The 27,330-nt window shown below is 59.5% G+C and overlaps 2 protein-coding genes across 4 annotated transcripts in view; one reads left to right on the plus strand and one right to left on the minus strand.

Annotated features, from left to right (window-relative positions):
- The window catches only part of BRSK2 (BR serine/threonine kinase 2), a 46,590-nt gene extending 44,558 nt beyond the window's left edge, over nt 1-2,032 (plus strand). For both annotated transcript variants that reach the window (XM_011930044.1, XM_011930045.1), the window contains one exon: nt 288-2,032. The gene's annotated coding sequence lies outside the window, so the exon portion shown is untranslated. The remainder of the gene's footprint in view (nt 1-287) is intronic.
- A 698-nt stretch (nt 2,033-2,730) lies between these two features.
- On the minus strand, nt 2,731-25,450 carry MOB2 (MOB kinase activator 2). Of its 2 annotated transcripts, XM_011930047.1 has the most exons (6): nt 25,322-25,450; nt 19,715-19,875; nt 19,379-19,472; nt 10,518-10,642; nt 9,392-9,730; nt 2,731-2,750 (listed from the first exon to the last, which is right to left on the minus strand). In XM_011930047.1, exons 1-5 carry the CDS (start codon nt 25,429-25,431, stop codon nt 9,414-9,416), a joined length of 807 nt encoding a protein of 268 aa, XP_011785437.1. In that variant the 5' UTR covers nt 25,432-25,450; the 3' UTR covers nt 2,731-2,750; nt 9,392-9,413. The 2 variants fall into 2 exon arrangements, with proteins under 2 accessions (XP_011785437.1, XP_011785436.1); XM_011930046.1 differs by lacking the exon at nt 2,731-2,750 and having other exon boundaries at nt 8,696-9,730.
- Between the last annotated feature and the right edge of the window lie 1,880 nt (nt 25,451-27,330).

The following is a 27,330-nucleotide window of genomic DNA, read 5'->3' on the forward strand; positions in this document are numbered from 1 at the left end:
CCGCGAGCAGCCTTAGACACACTAGCCCCCCCCCCAGCACAGCACTGACAGCGGCTGCCTCGCCGCCCGCCCTTCCCCAAGTGGACCCGCGGCCGCGCCGCACGTCCGTCCAGACTGTTCTCAGAGCCTGGGAGGAAAGGAAAGGGGCGCCGGGACCGGCCTGCGGGCTGTGCCACCCACGCCCGCTCTGTTTCCTCTCTCCTGTCTCTGTCTGCCTCTCTTTTCTCTCTCCTGTCTCTGTCTCTGCCTGTCTCTGACAGCGTCGCTTGTTTCCACTCTGATACCAGGAATTATCCCGAAAAGTTAACATGTCACCTCCACGAGGCCATCCTCTGTGACCGAAGGCAGCTGCTGCGGACCCGCCCTCCCTCCGCTCCTGCTGTTGCTGCCAGGCAGCGAGGCCCAGCCCAGCGCCCCGTCCACCCCGCGGCAGCTCCTCGCCTCAGCTCCGCACGGCCCGTGGGAGGAGGGCCAGGTTCGGGGGAGCCTCCTCCAGCCCGGCCGATCCGGACTCCCGGTCACCTGACCCCTCAGCAAGAACAGCCTGCCTGGCAGCCTTCTGGGGCCGGGACCCCCAGTGGGCAAAGTAGCCACAGGAACAGACCCCGTCCACCCCGTCCACCACCTCCACGCCGCACCCGGAGGCCTCCTCTCGCCTCGCAGGCCCATGCCCCGCCTCCCTGGCTGTGCCACCTCCGCCTCCGTGTAGTCTTGGCCTCCTCAGGCTGCCTCCCGTCCTCTCGTCTCACCTGCGCCTCCCTTGCCTCATCTGGGGCGGCTGTGGGCTCTGGCGCTCCTCCCTGGCTGAGGTGGAAACAGAGACCCTGGGGCGCCAGAGCCTTCCCAGCAGGCCAGGCCGCTGGGCTGGGATCAGTGTTATTTATTTGCTGTTTTAATTTATGGATTCTCTACACCTCTGTTCAGGGATGGGCGGCGGCCGCATCCCCTGCCGTCTGCCCGTCTCGGGCGGGGTGGGGTCTGGGGCCAGGGCGCCCTCTGAGGACAGAGCTGGTGGGGCTCGGGGCAGCTGGCGAGCTACTGTAAACTTTAAAGAATTCCTGCAAGATATTTTTATAAACTTTTTTTTCTTGGTGGTTTTTGGAAAAGGGTGTGGGGGTGGGGGCGCCGCTGGGACAGGGCCAGGTTTTGTGTGTCAGTCCCTTGCTCCCGGTTCTTTCTACACACACATCTAAGATGGTGCGGTTCGCTCTGTCATGGGTTCCGTTTCTCTGTGGAGCAGCAGCTCCACCTGTGGGGGCTCGGGGCAGAGGGGCAGCGTCTCGTAGCGGACGGCAGTGCCAGCACCCCTCTGTCAAGACCCAGGCTGGGGCAATCTTGGTTTTGTGTCCAAGGGTGAAGGGGTAGGAGGAAGGCCCCCAGCTGGCCCTCCCCACGCACAGGACAGCAGGGGTACGTGGGGCTTTTCTTACTAAAATTTTAAAAAGTTGAAAAAAAAACAAAGGACAGAGAGTCGGTGGCACTCCTCCGCTGGGTGTTCTGTGCAGAGCAAGGCCCAGGGCGTGGCCTGGAGGGGGCTGCAGGCCCCCCTGCCCAGTGCCCACCGCCGTGCTTCACCCCAGCTCCAGCTTCTGTGTTCCCTTCTGCCCATGTGCCCGGCCCTCCCAGGTGGGCACAGCCCAGATGCAGCGGCCATGGGGGGCGGCGGGTCTGATGCATGCCTCTGCCGTGGAGTCTGTCTGCTTCAGTGCCTGCCCCTGCCTCCCACCCACCTCGTGTATACATTTTAACGCTTCTGTTGACATGAGACCTCTGCCACAGGCTGGGATTTCTATACGTAAGAACAAAAGCAAACACCTAGGACAGCAAACGCCAGGCGGTCCAGGCGGGAAGGGGCTCTCCACGGAGATCGAGGACATGAAGCAAAATGCCTCTTGCTCACCTTCCCCTCTTGTGCTTCGGACACGCGCGGACTCCAGCAGGCGCCACGGAAATGGGCGAGCCCCTGCAGTGTACCCCTGTCGTAACTGTGAGCGACTGCAGCTCGGAACAATAAATCCCTACCGCAAAGACAGCGACACAGGTCTTCATCCGGGCAGGGCGCGCGCGCAGGGCTCTGGGACAGCCCGGGGCAGCTTCTTGTTCCCCACTTGCAGCCCCTGGGCTGCGCCAGTGTGAACGCAGCTACCCTCTGCCCAGCTGAAGAGGGTGAGGGTCCGGGCAGCCAGGGTCAGAGGTCACTTCTGATATGTAGGGCCATCCCCTGAGGCTGCCCCAACCTGAGGCGGGCTCCCGTTCAGGGCCAGGGCTGGGGTGGAGTGCTCTTTACATGGCACCTCTGCCACTACAAGGCCTGCATGGGCCACCCCAGGCCTGGGCCTTTTCCTGGAGAACAAGCCTTCTTCCCGCTTCTCACTTGGGAAGAGACTGGATAGGGTGCCATGGCCCAGCCTTAGGAGTGAGGGGCCCAGGCTGAGCACAGCCCCTGCAGCTAGAGCGGGGATGGTCCCAGGCATGCCTGCCACAGAGGGCAGCCAGGGCTGAGGGCTCCACTGGCACGACGCCCTGGCCCAGCTGCCCCTCTGCCGCCGCCGCAGAAGGGTGAGTCCACGCCCATGCTGTATGAGGCCAGTGGCCTGGAGGAGGCCAGGAACAAGCCTCAGCAGGGTCCAGGCAGACTGCAGCATCCACAGAGCTGCCCTGGGAGGCGCACGCCCATGCACACTCCCCTCCCATGTGAAGGACTCGGGCGTGGCCGGACTGCACCCAGCTGTTTATCATTGGAGCAGGTGCTAAGCACACGGCAGCTGCAGTGGGATGGCGATGGGGTGGGGGCCACATCCCTGGTCTCAGTCCAACAGAAGCTAGTAGCTGTCCCACCTCCACTGTGACAAAACATTCCCAGACATTGCCATGAGTCTCCTGGTAGGGGACAGAATCACCCCCAAGTGAGAGCCACTGCCCTGAACTTCAAGCTGTGCCTGTACCCATCTCTCTGGAGGGAACCAGGGGGTCACCATGTCTGTCAGGCTTAGCTAGCTCAGGGCTCCACTCAGAGCCCAGGACACGGAGGGAAGCTGAGCCATCCCATTTGATCCTGGACTGCCAAGTGGCTGAGCTCACAGAAGGTGGGTACCCCGAAGCAAAGGCACTTGGGAGGGGCCCAGGGAATCAGACTCCATTCCAATCCCTGGATTATCCAGTTTCCCAGCTCATTTTACCTTAAACAGGCTGAGGAAAGGAATTTGGCTGCTACAGTTCAGCGAAGTACAGGGCGGTCTGTGGGGTCACAGGCTGCTGGTCCCAGACCGGAAGCCTTCCTGACCTGTGGTCCTGCACCTGCTTCTCCGAGTGGCTGACACACACACTCCTGGTCCTCCTCTAAACATTCACGGTGAGAAGCCAGCCTTCTCAGGCACATGACTGGAGGCCCAAAAGGAAACAGTCTGTTAAGAACCCTGCCAGCTCCCCAGTCTGCTCAGGAAGGGGCTGTGTCCTGCAGTCCCACTTCTGACACCAAACTGTCTTGGTTGTAAGTAACAGAACCCAAAGTGAGCTAAGCCAGAATCTGCTGGTATTTCTATAAAAAATGAAAACAAATATGGCAGGACTTCTGATGTGGCAGACACTAGTCTCACTTGACACCAGTCGGTCCTCACATCATTTCTATGAAGAAATTAAGATGGAGACTGAAAAAGGATGTGGTGGTCGGTCTGCCCACCTAGAGGACAGCTTTGCAGTCCTGGTCCTCAGTTCTCAGGTGGCTAATCTGACAGGCACATCTGGGGTCAGAGCCTGCCACAGCCTGGCCTGAGAGCTGGGGCCCTGCTGAACGAGCCTACTGGCGAGCCCACCCATGGCATGGCAGGTGGGTGGTGGGGGACGAGTCTGACTCGCCTCCCGCACAGGACGCGACCCCAGTAGGCAGGAGGTGGGTGCTCCAGGGAGGGGCCCTGCACACAGCAGTCCAGGCCTAGCTCTGCTCTGTGGAGAGCCCGCGCTGGGCTTTTCCAGCGCAGTCAGCTGAGGGCAGAGGCACAGAGCCTCGGCCCCCTGAGCTGTAAGATGAAACAATTCCTGGTGTTACAAAGCCTCAGAGCTTGCAGGAGGAGGCTGACGCCCATGTGCCGGCTCCAGGGTGGGATGTTGCAGCTGCCCTGCTCCCATCCCCTGCCAGGGAGCTCACCACAAGTGGCCTGGCCCTGCCAACCCGTCCTGCCTTCCTCCCTCCCTCCAGTGGTGTGGTGCCCAGGCCCTCTGCCCTAAGTCCAGTGCCTCCCCACTCACTCCAGTGACTTCTCCCCCTCCCACCCCAACTCCCCCCACCAACCCAGGTCTCTTGGTGTGATATGGCAAGGGGTTGGGGTCAGCAGAGAGCCAGAGAGGAGGCAGCCGGCAACAGAAGGGAGAACCAGTGGCGACCTTCCAGGCAGCGGGGCCTGCTGGAGAGTGGGCAGGGCTGACCGATGTGCCGGGAACACGACCCAGGGAGCCATGTTCGTGGCCAGACAGGAGACTACGCTGTGGGTCTCATGCCGGGGAGTTGGGCCCTCTTGTGCACCTGCCCCTAGGACCCTGTAAGAACACCTTGGCCTGATAGGTAGATGCATCGTCTCCTGTGGTTTCCTATCACCGCCATAGTTAAGTTACTGCAAACTAAAAAGCTTAAAACACCAGCACCTCACAGTCCCAGAGTCAAGGACTGGGCAGGTCTCACTCAAGGGGGTCTCCCCGGTCTAGAATCAAGGTGTGCCCCTCCTGGAGGCTCCAGGGGAGGACCTGTGGCCACCTGCATCCCGAGGCCCGGGATCTCCACCTTCGCAGCCAGGAGCGTGGGTGGAGCCTCCTCACAGCTGAGTCCTGTGCGCCCCAGCCTGCGTCCAGCTTCCACGATGAAGGCCGCGTGCTCTCACTGGGCCCAGACCCCCTCTGCCTCTCAAGGTCAGCTGACTGCCTTAATCCCACTGCTGCTTTCATTCTCCTTTGCTGCTGGGGGGCACGTTCACTTCCACAGGACTAGGTGTGGACACAGCCGGTGGTGAGGGATGTCTTAGGCCGACCACAGTACCCTTCCGCTCCCCCTGCTTCACACCCATGCCACATGCAAATGCATCCCTCCCCTCGCAGCCCCAACAGTCTCCACCGAACACAGCACCCAGTCCCGTCCCAAACCTCATGTTCAGCTCATCAGTTTACAAGTCCCAAGTCGCACCCTCTAAGCCACCCCGATCAGGTATGGGTGACACTCTGGGCCTTCCACCCAGGAGCAGTTCCCGCTCCATCTGTGGACCCCAAAAGCTAGAAAACCCGTTTACCTGCTCCCAAAATACAACCGGAGAACAGATGCGGAATGCCAGTCGCAGACATTCCCGTTCTCAAGGAAAGTTTGGCTGAGTGTGCTGGTCCAGCACTTTGGGAGGCTGAGGCAGACAGGATCACCGGGGCCCAGGGGTTCACGACCAGCCTTGGTAGTGAAACTTCACCTCCACAAAATATTTCAAAACCAGCCAGGCATGGTGACTTGCACCTGTGGTCCTGGCTGCTCAGGAGGCTGAAGGGGGGGACGTCTGAGGCTACAGTGAGCGCTCCAGTTTGGGTGACGGTGAAACCCAGTCGTTTACACGTGCATACACACCCACACACACATACACACACACGTGACGCACACAGAAAGCTGCAAGGTGCCTGTGTCGCTGCTCCCAAGAAATCTAAAATCCAGCTGGGCATACTCCCTCGGGTCCCGGCAAGGCCTGGGAACTCCCTTCTGTGGGTCCAGGCTCTGCCTCTGTGCTGACACCTCCACCCTCAGGGCCACGCGCTCTCTGTATGAAATGTGGCAAGTGTTTGCAGCTGAACAGTTTAGTCTGCTTCCTGCCTGCTGATTTTTGGGGGCCCAAGAGGCTCTTTCATCACATCCCCTCTGCCTCAGTCCAAGCCAGCCAAGTTTCTGATGGTGTAAGAGCCCCTCGTAGTTCCCACGGGGCTTTACTCCGTAAGACCTGAGGCTCGTCCACAGACCTCCCACAGCTGTCCCTGCTTTCAGCATCTGCTTGGGTGACCCGGAGCATCCACCAGCCACACGCTCGCCCTCCTCCAGGAGCTCCTGGTGTGGCCGTTACTCCAAGCACACATTCCTGACAGTGAACCCCCTGACATCAGCATCTTTAGCTGAGAATTCCCGACGGCAGGGTGCTCACCCCTCTGCTAATGCCTTTCCCTCACTTGGCTGACCTCAGCAGCGAAAGGGGGCCAGGCTGACCGCCCACGAGTGCGGCCCACACATGGCAACGGGACAGAATACAGCCGTGCCTCTACCCCCATCGACAGGGGGCTCTCCCTGGCTCCCGTTCCTTTCCCTCTAGCTCCCACCTGCACCTTTAACCCCACATGTCTGAGGACGGGTGGGTCACAGCAGCTGTGACTCTTCTCAAAGCCCAGGCTAGTTCCTCTGCGCCCCTGGAGCCCCACTTGCCTCTATCCTTCTACCACCTGTTTAACAACATCACAGGTTTTTTCTATCACCCTCGAAATTCTTTCAGCCTCTGCCCGATGCCAAAGCCACTTCCACCTTCCTAGGTGTTTGCTACAGCAGCGCCTCATGCCTCGAACCAAAATCTGCCTTCATCTCCTGTTGCTGTAGTTGCCATGAACTTCGTGGCTGGAGGCAAAAGAACTTATCTCAAACGGGCCTCACCGGGCTAGTCAGCAGGGCCGCTTCTTTCTGGGCTCCTTCCTTTCCCAGCTTCTAGGAGCTGCCTGCACTGCTGCCTCAGGCCCTTCCCACGCTGCCTTCCTCCGCTGCCTCCCTGCTCAGTGCCCTTGGCCCTCCTGACAACACTGGGCCCATCCAGATAACCTCCCCATCCCCAGGTCAGTGATGGGGAACCCGATTCCATCTGCAGCTTCCATCCTCCTGTGCTATCGAAGGAGACAGTCTCTCAGGATCAGGACACGGATCTCTTTTGGGGACCGTCATTCTACCTTTCAGAACAGAGACCTCAGAGACTGAGTGAGCTGGGGGGTGAGGGCTGAGCCCCCTCTGTGTACAGGCCTCCTGTTCACAGAAGGAAATGGAGGCAGAGGCAGGGAGGCTTGGCCAGGACTCCAGGTCTTGCAGCAAGAACTCTTCCCAGTGGAGGACAGCGCACAGCGGTCCCCTCAGCCCAGCAGCGGGACGGTCCACCAGACGATGGCCTAGCAGCAGGCGCCCCACACCCAGCGCCAGCCCTCATCCCAGGAACCCTTCCCAAAGGAACTTGTGCCCGCAACTCCCACATGCCCTGGGGACCCCGCAGCTGCATCCCGAGTGTGAGACCGGCACGAATACGCACCCTGGACACCTCCTAAGGCCGTCCCGCAGGCTCCACACACGTTCCATCTGAGGCTCCAGCTGGAATCTGTGTCCTCCTAGCCCCTCCAGCCCCTGTGGAGCCGGTCCCCAGCCCCCTGTGCCCCGCAGCACTCTCAGTCCAATTTTCCGCCTGGCCTCTGCTCGGCAGCCAGGCCCCAGGTTTGCCAGCATACAGTGACCCAGGCTGTGTGCCCGGTTGGCTCCCCGTGGCCTCAGCCAGGAGCTCCGTGCACACCCCAGCCGGGAGCCTTAGCCAGAGAGGGCAGCCCCACCAGGCCACCCGCCTCCATTCTTGCCCTCCCTTGCCGGGACACCTCCTTGCTGCCTAGGCCAGCGCTGGTCCCTGCCTCAGGCTCCTACACTCAGCCCCTTCAGTCAAGTTCTGTGGGTGTCCTGGGGCCTCCACTCTGGGGGTCCACGCAGAGCATCAGGAGACAAGGGTAGGTGGCACCCAGCAGGCCTCCCTCTGGGAACTGGGTTTGGCTCCAGGCACTGACTCACTGTGTGGCCCAGAGTCACAGTCAAGTGTGGGCCCTCGTGGGGAGGTGGTGGGCGTGGATGTCGGAGGAGATGCTGCCCGCTGACTCCAGCCATGTTGAGAAACCCGGAGGCTGTCAGTTCTCGAAGTGGGAGGCAGAGACAGGGCAGGGGAAGGGACTCTGACCTGTAGCTCGGTCCCTGGGAAAGCCAAGAACGGGCCTGTTGGCCACAGGTGCATCATGCAGGCTGAGCCCAAGGCCAGGGGAGCACCATGACCCGGGCAGGCCCCACTAGCTAAGCAGGGGGCGGGGGGAGGTCACTGTGCAGCAGGTGCCATTGGCAGGGGTCCACAGTCCTGAGGTCTGTACCAACTAGGCCCTGACCCGGGAAGCCCACTCTTCCCACGTCTCAGCCCACTCAGGTCCCGATAAGCCCCAGGCTTCAGTTTAGGGCCCCTCTCCCTGCAGCACGTGCCTACCCACTCCCAGGCTGAGGACACAAACCTGCTTGCCCCTGGTCCACACTGTCCCGGCCAGGAAGGGCCCCTGCGGCAGAGCCACCGTTTCGGGCTGGCTGGCCCAGAGCCCTTCGGAGAAGATGTCCCCGGCTGACTGCAGCCACATTTGAGGGTCCCCGCCACCAGCATGGGGAGAGGCAGGTGGCTGAGGCAGCTGGGAAGGGCGAGCGACACGGGGCTTGTGCCTCCCCCACGGCACCTGCAGGCTGGCTGTGGACCCTCGCAGGCAGTGAGGGGCAAGTCTGCTCTGACCCCCGCTCTCGGGGCAGCCTCGGGGGTGCCTGTTCCTGAGGCTGCCCACCAAGGAAGTGGCCGGGCTGCCCACAGTGTGTGTGTGTGTGTGTGTGGGGGGGGGGTCGGGGAACCGAGACGCTGAGACGCACACAGGCTCTGACCTGAGAGAATTCTTTTTATTACGAGTGAACAGATGAACTAAGGTAAGCGGGTCTCAGCCTTCTGCTGGTGCAGCATCTCCACGCAGGGCCTCAGCCCCATCCTGGCCTTGCCTGAGGACTGCACCATGGGCATTCCTTGGGCACGGAGGAGGCAGCAGGAAGGGGCAACAGGAGCAGGTGCAGGGCACCCCGCACCACAGGCCTCCCCCACCTCTGAGCTGCCAACAGCCAAGACTCCTGGCAAGGCCAGGAGAGGAGGGGGCGAGAGGGAAGAAGGGGTCTCTGTGAAAGCAAGCCCCACCCCCAAAGCAGAGCAGAGACCCAAGTCTGCAAATCACACCCTCCTGGGGGAGACGCCCCCACCAAGTTCCTCCTTGGAGGCCAGCAGCACCCGAGGGAGGGCAGGGGCTGCACGGAGACCAGAGAAAGGAAAACCCCACAGAAGAAAACTCGAAGCATCAGTCCCACGCGTGTCTGCTGAACGAGCGAACGGGCCCAGAGGCTCTTCTCTACAAACGGCACGCATCCATCCGACAGGGCCGCAGGACATGGCCGGGGCTGTCTGCATCTGTGCAGCCCACACCAGCGCAGCCCGGGGCCTTCTCAGACCTCACCACACGCGTGCCAAGCACATGTGTGCACACGCAGATGCAGGAGAGGACACACACCACCGTCTTTTTGCACACGTGCGCCCCTGTCCAGCCCAGGCGGCTCATCTCTCCTTCACGTGGTTCTGTGCTCCCGGGCCCCCGCTGCCGGCCCCATCCCCGCTGCCCCCACTGTGGACCCCGCCTGCCCCGCTGCATAGCACCTCGGTGAGGTCGTCCATGATGGCGGTCTCTTTGGGGTCCAGCAGGTTGAACTCCCGAGCAAAGAGGATGAAGTGGACATAGAGCGTGTTCAAGTGTCCGTGCAGCTCCAGGGCTAGCGTCTCCTTGAAGTGGGCCCAGTAGATGTGCGCCAGCACGTGGAACAGGTGTCTGCAGATCTTCCTCACCAGGGACTCAAAGGAGCTGGGGAATTCTCTGCCTGGGGGAGGCCACTGTGTCACAAGCTGCAGATGTCCCTTGGCCCCAACAGAGGCCAGGCCCCTGGCACCCATCCTGGTGGGTCTGGTGCCTGCCACCCACACCCTGACCCTGCCACCCTCGGGGCCTACAAAGTCCCAACAGCAATAGCTTCTGCCCACCAGCAGGCACCACAGGGACTTGCCAACCCCAGGTCCAGGCTGCTGAGACCTCCCTGCGAGCTCAGGCTCCGGAGGCTGCTCCTGCCCTCAGGGCTGGGCGCTCACTGGGCCATCCTGGCCACCTCCTCAGGGAGGGGCCTGTGACTGGGCACTTGGGCCCCCGTGTCTCCCTGATGGACACCTGGGGCCCGCTCTCAGGCCAGGATGGAGGTGGTGATGGTGGCACAGGCCTCTCCTGTTGTCCCCTGCTGTCCCTCTGGCAGCATGGGGGTGGCGTGGAGCCCCACCACATCCCACCAAAATCTGGACATAGGCTCCGCAGCTGATCCCCAGCCCAAGCCCCCACAAGGTAGACGGTGGTCTCTGTGTGAGCGGCACAGACCAAGAGGGGCCCAGAGCAGCGGCATGGCCCAGAGGGCCAGGGAGACGGCCCTCGGCCCTGGCTGGGTTGACTCCTGCCCAAGGGCTCCAGCCTCACCTCACAGCCCAGGTGACTCCATGGTAAGCAGGGGCTGGGGTGGTGCCACTGCTGCCCTCTGTGCCTCTGCCCCTCGCAGCCAGGGGTTTGGTCCTGAATGCTCCCTGCACCCCCGTGAGGATGACCGCCCAGTGCTGGGGGATACGAACCGTATTTTGTGGGGAACACGTCCTCATCCGTCACCAGCTTCTGCACGGAGCTCATGACGAAGTCAACGTACTGTGGGGCCGTGCACTTGACCTTCTTCCCCCGCTCATCATACCAGTAGTACTGTCTGTGGGGACAGAGACACGGTCAGGGCATGCGCCTGCTGCACACCCACCCAGCCAGCGGGTCCCACCTGCTCAGGTCATCTGCAGGCAGAGGCGGTGCCAGCAGCAGAGGTGTGGCAGACTCAGGCGTCTGCCTCCTCGGGCAGACACACCGTCCCCGCCGGCTGCGGGGACCACACCGCACTCCATGGAGGGGTCTGCCTGCGCTGACTTAGAACTACGCCAGGATCACGCTGGGGACCCTGCCAGTCACATGGCTGTACACGCGTGTGATTAAATGAAAAGGGTCATCTTCATTTTCTCCACTTCTAAATGGCTTCAGTTGTATTCATTCACACAAATGTGTGCTGCTGTTTTTCTGTTGCATTTTAAAAGCACAGAGGCTCCTTCTCTTCCCAGGAAGCTGTGTTGTGGCTCGTCAGCCAGGCCCCACCCTTTGGGAGCACCCCGCTCTGACTGCTAGAAGCCAAGTCCCTCTCTGGGGAAACCAGGCAGTGCAGTGGCCTCTGTGGCACCTGCAGTCAACAGACTGGCCAGGACAGGGACCTGGCCCCAGAAGGCCCACCCGAGGCCTCCTCTTGCCCCTGTCCACAGGGCTGCCAGTCATGTCAGACTCGTGGCCCCAGAGCAGGCTGGAGCATCCTAGGGACATGGACACCCTGAGTTTGCCTCTTACTGTTGGGTCCAACCATGACAACAAGGGTGTGCTCTAGTTCATGTAAACATAAGGTGATACCCAGCCCCTAACACCCCTCTAGCCCCAGCACACCACCAAGACCCAGGGCCCCCACCTGGTGGCCACCACCCCTCTCCCCCTGCCATGGTGCTGGGCCTCAGTCCTCCAAGGCTGTGCCCACAGCAGCTGCCCCCGCAGGCCTGAACCAGGACATACTGGGGCCGATACCCACCCACAGGCAGTGGAGAGTGCTGTTGGGAGTGCTTACACCTGAGACACAGCCAACACTATGGGTCGGGGTTTCCCCCCGAGAGCCAGCTCCCAGCTCACCACAGGTGGGAATGGGCCACACAGCACGGGGCAGTACTGGCCACGGAGCAAACGCCCCCCCACACCGAGACCACAACCACCATCGTCTCCGCTGCCCCAGCTAGACCGACCCGCAGCCTCCCAGTACTGGGCTCCACAGGAACCGCTCCCACCATCCTCATCCAGCCACGGTTCCTCTTGGAATGGCCCCGGGTGGGGCAGTGCCAAAAAGGATGGATCCAGGCTCCACTCCGGAGGCCGTTCTTCTCTTAGCCGGCTCCAAGCATCGTGCCCTGGGTTCCAGAGCCCACCAAGCACCTGGGGAGATGCCCCAAGGGCTGAGACAGGGCCCCTGGGGGCTCGCCCACTTCCCGCACAGCCAGAGAAGCCATCCTGCCAGCTGGACACAGGACCTCCGGTGTCTCTGGCCACCCCTCTGCTGTGTCCAAGAAGCCCCTCAGCCTGTGCACTGCAGGTACCAGGGGAGTCACCAGAGTTACCAAGAGGCTAGAGGATGACATTGCAAGCCCTGCATGCTGGCACTCCACCCTCTGCAAGAGAAACAGCCACCAGGCCACCTCCCAGCACCACCAGGGCCCTAGGACAACCCCCTCCCAGCACCCACCTCCGGAACGCAAACCAGCTCTCACGTGTGCCTTGTGTGGGGCTGAGTCCAGCCACCCGAAGGGGAAGTGTGGCCCCAAAATGGACAGGCCATGAGGAGGGGGACACAGTGCCCACACCTGCTTCTCAGGTGCCATCCTTGCCCTGGGGCAGCTCTGCATGACCTTCGTGCCCACCTGCCCAGGCTGTAGGCCTCACCGTGGGCAGCGCCACCGGGCTGTCAGACCCTCTGAGAATGCAGAGACGACAGTCCTTTCAGTATCTGCTCCTCGAGAACGATGTGGAGAACGCACATATCCCCACTGTCCCGGGGTTCCCAGATGGTGTAGGGGAGGCCCAGGCCCCTAAAGGGCCAGACTGAGGCCCATGTTTCCAGGACGAGGACCCAGCCAGCACGGCCCAGCAGTCGGCAGGAGTCAGACACTAGCTCCAGGGACCCTGACACTGTATGCTGACATCTGACGCATCTGGCCACAGGTATGCAACAGGTCTCAAAACAGTGGAGGTTAGAGATGAAAACCCTTTTCCACGATGCAAACCAACAGAAAGTAGCAACTGAGGGACACTGCAGATTGTCCCATCTGTTTTGAAAGATGGAATACCATGGTTTCCTGTACTTTTTGAATTATCAGTAAACCGTTTCTGGTATATAGTTCTATGAATTTTATCCACACATGGACTCACGTATTCAAGACCACAATCAGGACACGCAGTGGCTTACGTGGCCACTCACAGCTGTACTGCTCTGTCCCCAGCACCCCGGGGGTGGCTCCTCAGGAATGGGCCGCAGGAAGGAATCGCACCGTGAGGGTCCTCCCGATCTGGGCCCCTCTCGCACACAGGAGGTCCCTGGGATGCAGCCACGTGGTGTCCACGGCTCCTCACTGCCCAGACGCCGCCCCTGCAGACGGACATGGCGTGCTCATCCATTCACCTGTGTCCCTGCCAGCAGAACAGAGTGCCAGGTGGCCACACCCTTGCCAGCACCAGTGTCCCGACTGGCATGTGAGCAGCCAGACATGGGTCTGCTCATGGTTTCAGTTTGCCTCTCTCTAATTGCTAATGACACACGATTGCCCCAGCTGCCATCCTCACACCCTCTTCGCTGGACTGTCTGCTCATTTCTTTTGCTGACAGTTACACTGGACTGTTTTGTTTTCTTATTGCTGAGTTGTATCCGTTCTTTATGTATTCTGGATATCAGTCCTTTGTGGGAAATGTTTCCTCTCCCAGCCTGGAGTCTGTCTTCTTTCTCTTAAAAGTGTCTTGAAGCAAAAGTTCTAAATTTTGATGAAGTCCAATTCATCGGTTCTTTTCCATCAATGGATCGCATCTTTGGTGTCAATCCACGAGCTCTTTGCCTAATGTCATGAGGATTTCCTATGGTTCCTTCCAAAAGCTTTGTAGTTTTAGATGTTTGCATGAGGCATGAGGGTTAGGTCGGTGTTTGGTTTTTGACACAAATGACTGCTTTTCCCAACAGCATTTGTTGAACAGGCTATCCTTTCTCCCTTGAATTTATTTTGCTTTGTCAAAACTCTGAGGGCCCCGTTTGCGTGGGTCTATCTCTCGACTCTCCATCTCTATCGACGGTCTTCTATCTCCGGACTCCACTGTGTTCCACGGAGCTGTGTATCCGCTCCTTCGACACTGCACACTGTCTTAATTACTAGAGTCTCACAGTAAGTCTCAAAAGTGTGAGATTCCTCTAACTTATTTTTTCAAAATCATTGTAGCTATTTCTGCTAATTTGTCCCTCCACGTAAATTTTAGAACTGGTGTACACTTGAACTCTGCTGGGATTTGGATTGGAACTGCACTAAATCAACAGATCAGTTTGGGTGAAAATTTGTGTTTGCAGTCATCTTCCAGGTGATAAGCGCAGTGCATCTCTCCATTTACACAGACCTTTGATTTTTCTGCATCAGCATTTTGTAGTTTCCAGGGTGCAGATCCTGGGAATGTCTTGTTAAGTCTATAACTAAGGATCTCATTGTTTTTGGAGCTATTACAAATGGTATTTTAAATATTAATTTCAGTTTTCAATGTCACACTGCTGATATCCAGACCTATGACTGATTTGTATGTGCTGACCTTGCCAAATTTATTATTATTATTATTATTCTTTGCTACAATCCTTGAGGTTTTCCCAATCATACTATGTGTGCACAGGGAAACAGCAATCACTCCATCCACAAGACCGCCAGGGCCTGCCTGAAGCCACGGAGAGCCGCAAACCCCACATATTCTGTGCTTTCTCCTGTACATACATTACTAAGATAAAGACAGGCGGATTTGATTGGCTGACTGAGATAGGGTCTCGCTATGTTGCTAATTTGGTCTTGAACTCCTACTCCTGAAGTGATCCGCCGCCTCAGCCTCCTGAGTAGCCAGGATTACAGGTGTGAGCCACCACACCCAGGGTAACTGATAAACAGGACAATCAGTTGCAGTGAGAGTGGCTGGTGTCGCATCAGGGGGTCCCTCGCTGGCCCCCTGCAGGCTCAATGGCCACACGCTGCTGCTCCCATCCTCTCACCTCCTCCACCCACAGATCCAAGTACTCGACACGCACTGTGGCTGCCACTTTCACAGTTTCAGGTGTCACAGCAATATTAACCTTTTTTTCCCTCCTTCACAATTTCATGAAGAAGAGATTTGTTCTTACCTTAGATCTTAGCAACTTCACACACAATCTTTTTCTTTCTACTCAAGAACTTTCACCTTTTCATCTTTAGGTCAAGGAAGCACTTTCTGTCTTCTCTTTGGCATATCTGAATTGCCAGCACCACGCTCTTGTGCTTTGTGCCGCCTCAGGTCACAGACAGGTGACCTGAGCATGAGCACCCTGGCACTGCAGCAGTGTATCGCTCACAGGGGCCAAGGCACAGCCGGGCCGAGGGAGGAGGACGCACACCTGGAGCAGGCCGGTGGAGACCGCATCACGATGCTCAGAACAGTGTGCAGTTTAAACCTTATTGTTTATTTCAGGAACTTTCCATTTACTATTTTCAGACCATAGTAGACCATGGGTAACTGAAACTGTAGATAAGGGGGCCTATTGTTTTATTTCTTTTCCAATTTGGATGCCTTTTATTCTTTCTTCTTACCTTATGGCACTGCCTATCTTAGGCGAGTTTTGGTGTACTGTGCTTTCCAAAGAGTTGGTCCGTTTAACCCAAGCCATAGAATTAATGTGCACAGGTTACTTTTGCAATACTTACTTATTATCCTTTTAACATGCACTGGGTCTACAGTGATACTCCTCTTCACAGCCACAGGGTTTAGTGACATTCACTCCTTTTTACTGATCATTGCATCTTCTCTCTTATCTTTGTACTTACTACAGGTTTACCAATTTTATTATCTTTCCAAGTCATCACATTTTGATTTCACTCATTTCCCCTATTGTTTTAAAAATCAATTTCACTGCTTTCTGTTCTTATTTACTTTCTTCTGCTTGATTTTGATTTATTTTGCTCTTTTTCTAGTTTAAGTTGGAAACTTTAGATGATTGAAAGTCATCTTCTTTTTCTAAGAAAGCATTTCATCCTCTAAACCCCCTCTAAGCACTGCCTGAGTCATGTCTCACCAGTTCTGACGTGCTGTGTCTTCCTGTGCAGTCTGTTAAAGTTTTTTTCTTGAAGCATCCTCTCGGACCCATGGACTACTCAGAACGTGTCAGTCTGCAAGTGTTTGGAGACTTTCCTGTTCTCTGTTACTCATTTCCACTTTAACTCCACCATGGTCAGAAAACTTACTTCGTACGGTTTTGATTTTTTAAAATTTGTTAAGGGCTCTTTTGTGACAGGTATGCTCCATTTTGGTGGCTAATCTTTGTGAAGTTGAAAAGAGGGGTGTTCTGCTGTTGAGGCTGCAGTGTCCGTGTGTGTCATTTCAACACAGCCGACTGGTGGGTCATCGGGCTCCATGCTCTCGCTGACTCTGTCTGTGAGGCTCTATCACTGAGAGGAGGGCTGCAGTGCCCGGTTATCACGTCTCCGAGCAGTTCAGTCTGTCCGTTTGCTTTGTGTGGACAGCCCTGTTGTCTGGTACACACACATTCCGGGCAGGATTTCTTCGTCAGGAGCTGCTCCTTTTCTAAATAGACAACCTTTTTGTTCCTGGTCATTTCCTTGCTCAGAGTCTCCTTTGGCACCGACACGGCCACTTCCGCTTCCCTCTGAGCATGTTTTCTCAGCACGTTTTCTGTCCTCTTACTTCTAACCTGCCTGCACCACAGAGTCCAGAATGACGCAACACACAGGATGCTCGTGCCCCACATTCCTATGTTGAAAGCTTAACCCCAGATGCGAGGGTATCTGGAGATGGGGCCTTCGGGAGGTGATGAGGCCACAAACGCTCATGAATGGAATTGGTGGCTCCCTCACCCCCGCCTTCCTTCCAGCAAGAAGGTGCTGTCTGTGGACCAGGAAAGGGGCCCTCACCAGACACCGAATCTGGCTATCAGACCCAGTGACAGTGGATCTTCACCTTGGACTTTCAGCCTCCAGAACTGCAAGAAATAAAATTCTGTTGCCCACAAGCCACCTAGCCTATTGTGTTTCGTGACAGCATCCCAAATGAAATATGACAAATGAGCTTCTTGTAGACACCAGAGAGTTGGTTTATTTTAAAAATCTACTCTTATAAGCTGCCCTGTGACTGGTGTGTTTACGCCAGTCCCGTCTGTTGTTCTGTTAGCATTTAGGTTTTCCATTATTTGCTGTTCGTTGCCTCTGCTTCTCATTCCTTATGGTATTTCTTCTTTCCCGCTTTCTTTTGGGCCATTGAAATGTTTTTATATTTCATTTAAATTTACCTATTCTGATTCCGACTGTGTCTCTTCACACAAGCTCTGCAAGGCCTGGTCAAAGGGCTGTAACACGCACCTTAACCCCAAGTGCTCTCCATGGCACCCACACGTGCGCTTCCACTGGAGCAAAGCAGCTCTCTTGCCCACCGTCCCACCGCCACCACATGCCCCGCCGCTGCCACAGCTGCTCTGGGAACGGCACTGCAAGGGCGCTGTCAGACACTGCTCTTGTCTTCTTGCATCATCACTGGCGTTTCCACAAATACTCAGCGGGAGGAGGCCCTCCTGTCAGGAGAACGCTGCAGGGAGCCCCTGGAGCAGGTCTGCTGGCTGTGAGGGCTCTTGGTTTTGAGTGACTCTGGACACTGGCTGGCTGTGGAATTCCGGGGTGGCCTTCCTTTTCTCCCAGCACTGTAAGATGTGTGGGGCTTCCCTCTTCCTTCCGGTCTCCCAGGCTTCTAACAAGCGCCACGGTCATTCACTGCGGCGGCGTCTCTTGTCAGTACCGGACCACCGCTGTCTGGCTGCTGACAGACGACGGCTGCCAAGGGTTTTTCTTTGCCCCCAGTTCTCAGCGTTTGATTGCGTGCATCTGCACGTGTCTGTGAGCCTTATTTGGGGTTTGCTCAGCTTCTTAAGTCTGCAGGTCTGTGTCTTTGTGTTCTCAGCCATTACGGCCACAACGTGTTTCTGGCCCTGCCCCCTTTCTCCTCTCCCTAGGAGCCAGACATCAGACTTTCTGGGACTGCCCTACAGGCCCCAGCAGGGAGGACACACGCCTCAACCCCAGGGCCCTCACACAACCCAGGCAGACTTGCTGGTCTTTTGGGTGGCAAGTGGCCCTGAGGCCCTCTGAGAAGCCTCTGTGTTTCTCTTAGTTTGAGTGGATTTCTGTCCCTTGGTTTGAAAGGATTCCTGGGAAGGCATTACATGAAATTAATTCACACACATCTACACATCTACCACCACCGTGATGCCGGCTCCAGATGAGAAGGACCGAGAGGCACCTCTAGGTGGCCTAGGCCCTCCAACGGGACGCAGGTCTGCCCAACACCACATCCTATGCTCCTCCAAGGACCCCCTTTCCAAACAAACCCAGCACCACAGAATACACAGGAGCAGAGCCGCTGGAAAGGGTGCCAGGCCCCACCTGCCCAGGAGCAGAGCTCCTGGCTCCAGAGCCACAGTGGACACGAGGCTCTTGTGTAGCTCTCGGGCGCTGCCCTGCCACCTCAGGACCTGTCTCCATGCCTGATCCACAGAGGCCCTGCCGTCTCACATTGAGCTTGCTCCTCTCAAGGCCGTAAGCACTGTCCCCATCTTCCTGGGCCATGCCTGGCTGAGACACCTCATCTTCCTGGGGAATTAAGAGAGTGGAGCCAGCTGTTGTCTGCATCTGTCCCCGTGTCACCCATAACCAAACCCAGCTGTGACCCATCAGGGCCATGAGGGCGGGGCCCATCAGGGCTAAAGCCAAGGGGACGCCTGCCACCTGCCTGTGCAGAAGCTCCCCGTGGCTTCCTGAAGGCAGAACTCAGCTTTGTCTGGGGACCATGTCTCCCTGTGCCAGGGCCAGGAAAGCCATGTCTGTGGCCAGATGACTTTCAGGACGCACTCACGACACACGTTCTGTCCCTGACCTGCGTGCACTGACAACAACGGGACATCAGGGAAAAGCTTCCGCCCTCCTCAGCTGCACACATCCCAGGCTAAGCCCAGCAGACTCAGCCTCCTCCCGCCTGCAACCTCCAAGGCTGCCTCCAGCAACCCGGGCCTGGCAGCACTCCTCCCCGTGCTACGCAAGTGGCGTGCTCAGGGCCACTAAGAGATACACACTTACTGAGGAAATCAGGGCGCAGTGCTTCCAGGAGAGAGCTACCAGCCCTGGGCATGTCGGACGGTCACAGAGAAGGCACCTGAGCTCCCACGAAATGAGTGGCCGAGCAAGGAGCTGTAGCCTGCCCAGCCCAGCCCTCACTGTCCCACCCAGAGCTGTCACGGTAGCCGGTGCAGAAGGGCTCTCTGCAATCTTAGGGCATTCCCTTTGGGAACGTCTCTGTCCCTAGAAACAGCCCGTCAACTCCCACCAGCTCCTGCACCTTCTGGGCCCCACTGGGGACCCGGGTGGCTGGGCCACTGGCCCAGTCTATGGCCCTTCCACATGAAGGTGAATGCTGTGGAAGGCCTGTGCCAAGGTTTCTCAGGGTCTCCAGGTGAGCCCAGAGTCTGAGAGGACAGAAGCCTGGGGCAGCGGGGGCTCAGAGCCCACCGAGTCTCCCAAGAGGGAGCGGGCTGTAGCCAGGCAGCACTCACGTGTTGCACACGGCCATCGTCTGACACGTCTCTCCTGTGCAGAACTCCGAGATGGTGCTATACTGCAGGTTGATGTGGTGGAAAAATGTCGTGGCTGGAAGAGAAGGAGCCAGATGTGAAAAACCCCAGAGCCGAGCCACCCCGTCCACCCTGCTTCCAGCAACAGGTGCAGGAGCTCGGCTGGGTGAGCTCCGCCTGTCCACGGCCACTCCCCCCCTCACAGCAGGGGGCTGCTGAGCACAGCTGCGGGGGTCCTCCTTGAGGAGGGGCTTCGAGGAGGGGCTTCGAGGAGGAGCGGGGAGGAGGGAAGGGGGACCCCCCCAGGCCCCTGCGCACTGTTGCTGGCCAGCCACTCGTTAAGGTCAATCTCGCGGGGCAGCACCACCAGCTCCTTGAACTGGAAGTCGGTGATCCTGGCCTTGGTGTGCTCAGGCTCCAGGTAGGCCTTCCTCTCCTCCGCAGCAGGCTTCTTGCCATTGGGCTTGGCTTTGGACTTCCTGCCAAGAGAGGAGACACGGTGTGGTCACTGCATGCCCATCAGACCCAGGGCCTGCCCACAGGGTCACTTTTGGCCAGCGCAGGTGTAGAGGCAGCTGCCCGAGCCCACTGGGGCAACCCTGCCTCCCTGCCAGGCTCAAAGGACACCAACGGAACATCAGCGGTGAGGCTGCTCCGCAGAAGGGCCAGTGGAGCTGCCCTGCACGGCGCCTCCTGGGAAGAAGGGTGGGCGCTCCCACTTGCCACCACAGGCCCCTGCACAGAGGGCATCTTCACCCCTCACCACCTCCTCCCACCAGGGAGGGGCCGAGGATTAGGGGCCCCATCGCCCACCTTCCGGTTTTCCAGTGCTCTTGGAAGGAAAGGCGAAGCAAACCCTTGCACTCCTGGCTTCCTTTGAGTTGGCCGTGGCCGGCCTGCCCCTGCCCCTGGTGGCCCTGGTGAAAACATACCACAGGCCTCGTGAAGGGCACCTGCCTTCCTGGCTGGCCTGAGAGCACGGGGCCCTGGCATCAGGCGGCAGCCTGGCCTGCAGCTCCAGTGTCCCTGTTGTCCACCAGGCCTGGGGAGGCCACAGGGTGATGGGGATGGGGGACAAAGGTCTTTGCAGCAACCTGACCTTGTCCTTATTTTTTTCCTTTCTTGTTTTGAAAAGCTGCTAATGGTTTATTTAAGAGAAAGAGAAAGAGAAAAATGCTCCCTGACTGCCAGGGAAATGTTTCCCTTACAGCTTCTCACAGCAGATCTTCGCCTTAAAAGGCGACCAGCGCAGGCCTCTGGGGGCAGTGCTGGGAGCGGCCACAGCCAGGCGGGGGCAGGGGCAGGGCCCATGGGCCCGGCGCTCCCACTCCGCCATCCCTCCAGAGCACAGGGCGTGGGGTCTGAGGAAGAGCAGGTGTAGGTGTGGATGGGCCACATGCAGCGTAGGCACTCGGGGTCCCCATGGTACAGGAGTGGGACAGAAAGGGACTTGAGCTTGCGTGTAACCTACAGCCCCTCGCCCCAGCACAGCGAGGCACCCAGACTCCACACCCGCCTCTGCCAGGCCATGCCCAGCGTGTCCACCACAGGGAAGGCTCTCCCCATGACGCTGGGCCTGGCCCTGACCAGGAGGCCGGCACCTCCCTGCCTTAAGCTCTCGCGGCAGACCACACCCCACCCAGGCAGCTGCAGCCTGGGCTCGGCCTTCCCATTTGGAGGGGTGGGTCGCAGGGGGGGCCCAGGCTGCCAAGCAGGCTACAAGCCATCTCCCTGCTCTGTGTCTTAGGAGCTGTGTCAACTGGCAAGCGCCTGGTGCTGGTTACCTGGCGGTCATGCAGGGCTGCCAGCAAGAGCAGCTGTCAGCTCACTCACTCTCAGGGTGTGCCCCAGGGCCCGCTCAGGGACGCTGCCCTACTGACAGTTCCTGCCCTCTCGCCAGCCTTCCAGGCCGGGGCTACCTTCCATCTCTGGTCCTCAGAGAGGGCTGGGCAGGGGCGGAGCCTGGAGACCTGGCTTCCCTCTCCCAGGCTCTGGCTGTGGTCAGGAGGTGGTGAGCAGCCACCACTCCAGCACTGGCACCTCAGCCTCCCTGCCTCCTCCCGTCCGCACCTGCTCTCCTAGAACACAGAAGAAAAGTGTGCACCAGGCCCTCCAGGCTGGGCCTCCCCAAGCTGCTCCCCCAGTTGCACCCTGTCCCCAGCACCCAAGGCTGGCTGGGCCCTGGAGCTTGGTGCACTGTGAGACAAGCCTCCTACAAGCCCACCTTCTCTGGACCCGGTCACTCATTCCAATGGGGCAGGAGGACAGGCACTGACCCAAAGGTAGTAGGACCAAGGGGATGCGCAGGACACGGCCTCTGCTCCAGGAAGGGCTATGCGTGTGCACCAACAGAGGGACTTCCACGGGAGAGCCCCAAACGCCTGGCAGCACCCACGTCTCCCTGACCTCAAGTGCTCTCCTTCCCAGAAGAGCAGGCTCTCAGCGAAGGCCCAGGCCCAGGCCCAGGCAGGAAGCAGTCACCCTGAGGCAGCCCACTGCTTGGTCCAAGCCAACAGCAGTTGCTGAGGAGGCCTTAGAGCACAGGACACCCCTGCAGCACCCTCCTCGTCCTTAGTCATTCTTGGCTTTGCCCAGTGGAGAAAACAGAACTCTGCTGCGCTCCCCCGCAGGCTCACAGGCTCTGAAACAGGCTCTGTGCCGTTCAGGCCCAGGGGTCTGCCCAGTCACGGCCTCAGTGGCTCAGCTGCCCCTCACCCAGGGAAGTACCGAGGCCCTGCGCCCTGCTCCCAGGAGCCTGGGGGCACAGAAAGACCAAGTCCTTGGATGTGGAGGGAGGACTAAGGGAGCAGGCCCCGGCCACAGGCAGGACAGAGATGGCACTGAAGGGACCAGGGAGTGGATACTGGACCTCAGCCCACCCACAGGGCTGCTGTGACCACTTGGAAGAAGCAGAAAGGCAAATGGTGCATGCACAACCCCCAAAACAAAGTCCCTCACACTGTTCCCAGTCCAACAGGTGGGCTCTGAGTCTGGGTTCCGCCTGGCAGGCACCATGCACTTGGGAGGGGCTGGGCCGGAGAGAACCACCTCCCTCCTGCCTCCCACACACTCACCGGACTCACCCTCCTCCCTGCTCCAGATGCCCTGTCCTGCCCGCCACAGGGGTCTGCACCCTGCTTGTGGGCACCAGCTGCTGCTCTGCCAACTTGCCCACCTTACAGCAGGCCTGGCAAACTTCTCCTGGTCCTTTAAGAGCCTGTCAAATGCCACCCTCCCCATTCTCGCCAGTGGTACCCATGACGCTGTGCCAGTCGGCCTCCTTGTCACCCAGCATGTAACCGATCCCTACTGGGAAGAGAGGCAATCCCTGCTGGACACGAATTTGGTGGGCAGGGGAAGGGGCACAGGGAGACATCAGCGCCGCTGAGCTCCCGTGGAGAACGCAGACAGCCACACAGTCACCACACAGGGGCCTCACTCTGCCAACAGCAGGTGCACACTGCTTCACAGGTAGGGGAAGCTGGGGAGTGGGCTGGGAGCTGCTCACTCCTCGTCCACCCTGAGGGACGAGGACAGCACAACCAAGTGCCCCGCGCCTGTGCCACGAGCATCAACTTCATTATCACAGGGACGGGACCCTGGCCAGGCCCCACGGCCCACAGGAACAGGGTGCTCCCAGTCTCAGAGACCCCCACTCACCCAGAGCGCACTTGCTATGGAAGTCAAGAGAAGCCTGCAGACCCTGAGGTGGGTGGGCGGCAGCAGCAGGTGGCCCTCGTCTGGCACTTCCCACCACAGGTCAATGCCAAGCGGTGGGGCAGGCACCAGGGGCCCAGAAATGCAAGTCCCCAAGCCCAGGCCTGGAAAAATACGGTGACCAGGCAGTGTGGGGTGCAGGAGAGAGAGGCCCGCAGGCACCGCCTCCAAGGAGGGCGTGGTCCTTGGACCCCACTCAGCCTTCTGCACCAGGCCCCTCACGCTCCTTGGTTGCGGTGTCAGTGCTGGTTGGTCCGCCCAGAGCCTGAAAGTCAAGGCTCCCAGTGACCCCTTTCCCCAAGACCCGGCCAGGCAGAGCCCCCAGCAGCCACCCACGGCTCAGCACACCTTGCTGCCCAGGGTGCACGCCACGGGCGCCTCTTGTCACCCCAACACGCAGGGGAGGGCATCACATGCTGGGGTGCTTGGCACCACCCCCACCCCTACATTTCTGATGCGGCCTTCTGGATGTTGGGTGGGGCCTGAGAACAGCATTTCTAATACAGTGTTCTAACCCGAGTTCTCCCTGGGGGCTAACCCCACTTCCGTCACAGGGCCTCAGGCCGAGGGGTGGGAAGGCCCCCCGGAGCCCCTGTCCATCTCTCAGCACAGCCTGCACTTCCCACAGGCTTCGGCCAGCCGGAAGCTGTGGAGTGTGACTTCTTCTCTTCTGAGTTTAACTGTCTGCCCCCCCAAACAGGTCAGCAGCCCCAGACAAAGCAAGCTTTCACCAGCCTACTGTGCCCTCTGCAGAGAGACCCACTGAGAAGGAAAAAGCCAAGATGGCACAAGGAATGCCTGCAGACACCTCAGACCAAACGTCCACACAGGCAGGTGCTGCTGCTGTCCTAGAACCTCAGCCCCACGTGGCTGCCATGCTCTGCTGCGCCTCGGCCCCTCCACGCGTCCAGCTCCCAGCCAGAGTGGCTTCCGCATCGCTTCCCTTGAAACCTTCCTGAGCCCCAGGGAAGGGACTCCACCTGTCTTCCTTAGGGCCTGGCTGGGCTCCAGGCCTGCCTCTGTGTTTTCTGTGGAGCTGCTTTCAGCATTTGGCCTCAGACACACACAAACACACTGGCACACACACACGCACACATGCCAGTCCCCTCACACCACTGATGTCAGACACCGTTCCTGATTTGAACTCAACGAGTTCTGCCAACCTGCCCACACATTTCCAAAACCTCCCAGTTTCACCTTAAGATAGGACATCTTCGGCAGGGTCCCCGGCAGGCACCCTTGTGTCTACTTGTGGAGTCCTCCGTGTTGAACGCACAGGTGATCAGGAGACAGGGAAGGAACCCATGAAGAGAAAGAAGGAGCCGGGTGCCCAGGGACAGGCAGAGGCACGGAGATGCAGATGCGTGCCGCAGCCCCCACCCCTGAAGGGCACGTCCAGCAGGCCACGCTCGCCTCACACCCCTATCAGGCAACCCCACCATGGAGGATGCGCCCACTGTTGCAGCTGGCTGTGCCTGCCCCACTCCCCTGGACCCTCATGCCCACACACAGGTAGGTGCATACCCCCACACACACGGGTGCACATTCCCACACACGCCTGTGCACACACCCAGCTGAGTGGTGTGGGCAGGAAGGCCCCCCTGCAGCAGGTCAGAGAAAGTACAGGTAAGAAAAGTGTCAAAAATGGATTTTCCGGCAACATCCCTATGGCAGCCAGCACAAAACCAGGCGCCCAGGAGCCCCATGCCACTTCTCTGGACAAGGCCACACAAGGACAGGCTCCAGGTCACCTCTGCCTGAGTGGCTGAAGCCCCTGCCCAGGACACAAACAGCCGAGGGCTAGGACAAAGACAGGCACACCTGCTGGTGGCGGAGGCACCACACCCTGCCGGCTGCGGGCGGAGGCGGTAGGCTCCTGTGCTGGCAAGGTGGGTCAGCCCCGAAGGCCGAGGACACCGAGCCCTGCTCTCCCACAGAGCGACAGGAAGTGCAGGCGGCTAAGCAAAGCTCGACTCGGCAGGGCTCCAGAGCAAACCTGCCAGGCTGGCCCGGGACTGCACAGCTGCCTCTGCCCTGGACAGCATGCCGGTTGCCCAGCACAGCTCGCTGCACAGCCGCTGGCCACACGGGAAGGGCAGCCATGGACACAGTCCGCTGCCTCCCCAACCTGACGTCCTAGGGGTAAGAACAGGACAGACAGACAGATGTCCTACACAGCCCTCCCCAGGCCAGGCCGGCAGGTGTTACCTGAGCATTTTGCTGACGGCCTGAAGCACCATTTTGCAGCAGAGTCCGGTTTGCGGGGACTGGCTGGGCAGGGCTTGGTCTTCAGGGAGACTGCAGTGGTCTCCCAGCATGATGTGGGCGATGGGGAGGTGGGGAGGGGAGTTGAGGAGGGGAGGTGGGGAGGGGAGTTGAGGAGGGGAGGTGGGATGGGGAGGTGAGGAGGGGACGTGGGGCGGGGTGCCGGCTGGCCAGCACTCACAAGTGCCTGCTGCCGGGCCCTGCAGCCTCTCTCGGCCCTCCACCCTCACTCCCTGACCAATGGGACGCCTGGCAGAGACAAACAGCTGCTCCCTTTCCAGAGACCAGGGCCGGCCGAGGCTGGTTAAATAAGGGAGCATCTGAATCGGCCTTTCCAAAGTGGCATGGCTGTCAGAAAAGGCGGTGGGGGTGGGACCAGAAGGGAAGGGACAGGGCCGTCCTCGGCCTTCAAGAAGGACCTATCAGAGAGGTCCCGGGGTCCACCTCAAGGTCCTCTGCTGCCAAGCCCCCAGGAAAGCCCTTCTGAACACAGGCAGCAGCTCTGCTGATGAGCTCCAGGTTGACGGCACCCCCTCACCCTTGTCCGGCCCAGCCCAGCCCAGTCACTGCTCGGGCTGGGGACAGACAGACAAGATGGGCCGCCCTGCCCTGCGGTGTGTACACAGCTGGAGGCACTCAAAGTGGCTCTCCCGCTGGATGGCCCTGGAGAGAGAAGGGGCCAACCAGCTTCTGGGGTGCCTGGACGGTGCTGGGCTGAGGCTGTGGCCAGCCAGGGCCCCAGGGCACCCAGCCCAACAGAAATGCCCAGAGCAGCTCCCCATGGGGGCACATGGAGGGGCATGGCCCCCTGGCCTTTCTTCTGGCTGGTCTGCACACAGAAGACCGCCACGTCCCGAAAACGCAAACACGTGAGAGGACAATGTTGTCTCCTCGTCCTGAGTCAGTGTGGACCCCAGGGGCAGTGACAGCCCCCTGACAACACGGGCTCATCAGGAGCCCCACCCACCCACATGGGAGCCGCACTTCCTGTGCTTCCTGCCAATCAAGAGACCCCAGCATCTCCAGCCACTGCCCCTCAGAAGCTGTCCCAGCACCTCTGTCGGTGTGAAGCCCTGCAGGAGTCAGGACACAGCCCGCGGCACCAGCTGCTGCCGGGAGCACAGAGCCATCAGGAAAGCAGTCAGGGCACACCCCTATCAACACCAGCCACCATGGGAGCTGTGGTGTCCCGACTGCATGCACACACACAGCCCGGGCGCACGGGGAGACGGAAAGCACAGACACTCTCCAGGAGCCACAGCGGAGGAGGATGGCCCCAGCCCCCCCCCTCAGGCAGCAGCAGCAGCAGGCCCAGCAGGCTGCAGTTTCATTTTCCCCACTAGGCCAGTCCCTAAGCCACGCTCTGAGCAGTGCGGAACTCGTCTCTACAGAACGAACAGCCCGGTGAGGCTCAGGACGTCCACGTGCCCATGGGCCTTCCTCTGCCCCGACAAGGCCATCCCACAGCCCTGTGGTGCCACGCACACCCAGGCACTGTGCTCACGGCTGCCGGTCTGCCCTCGGGGGCTCCACCAACAGCAGGGACACAGGTGCTGGCAGATCACCCAAGCAGCAAAGGGAGCCACAGGAAGAGCGGGCTCCGGGCGTGGGGAGGCCCCCGTGAGTAGCAGAGCTGGGACCAGAAGGTGCCCGACGCAGACCTGCCCACTCTCGGGAGGCATGACCTGGACAGAGGAGGCCATGCAGACGCCCACGAGGGGGAGAATGAGCTGCTGGGGGCTGGAGGGCACAACACAAGGGAAGCTGGGGATGGTGGAAGCTTTGGGCACAAGAAGCCAGACAACGAGGCAAGGCAGTGGTGAGGGTGGCATGGGGGAAGGGAAACAGGACAAGGTGCCGGGTAGGGTGGGCAGAGCATATCCAATGTGCCCAGTGGGTCTGGTCAGCACATGGCAGCTCTGTGGCTTGTGCCACTGTCCTGAGAGGGCTGG

The sequence above is a fragment of the Colobus angolensis genome, unplaced genomic scaffold (assembly GCF_000951035.1).
Source record: "Colobus angolensis palliatus isolate OR3802 unplaced genomic scaffold, Cang.pa_1.0 Scaffold84, whole genome shotgun sequence".
NCBI lineage: Eukaryota > Metazoa > Chordata > Mammalia > Primates > Cercopithecidae > Colobus > Colobus angolensis.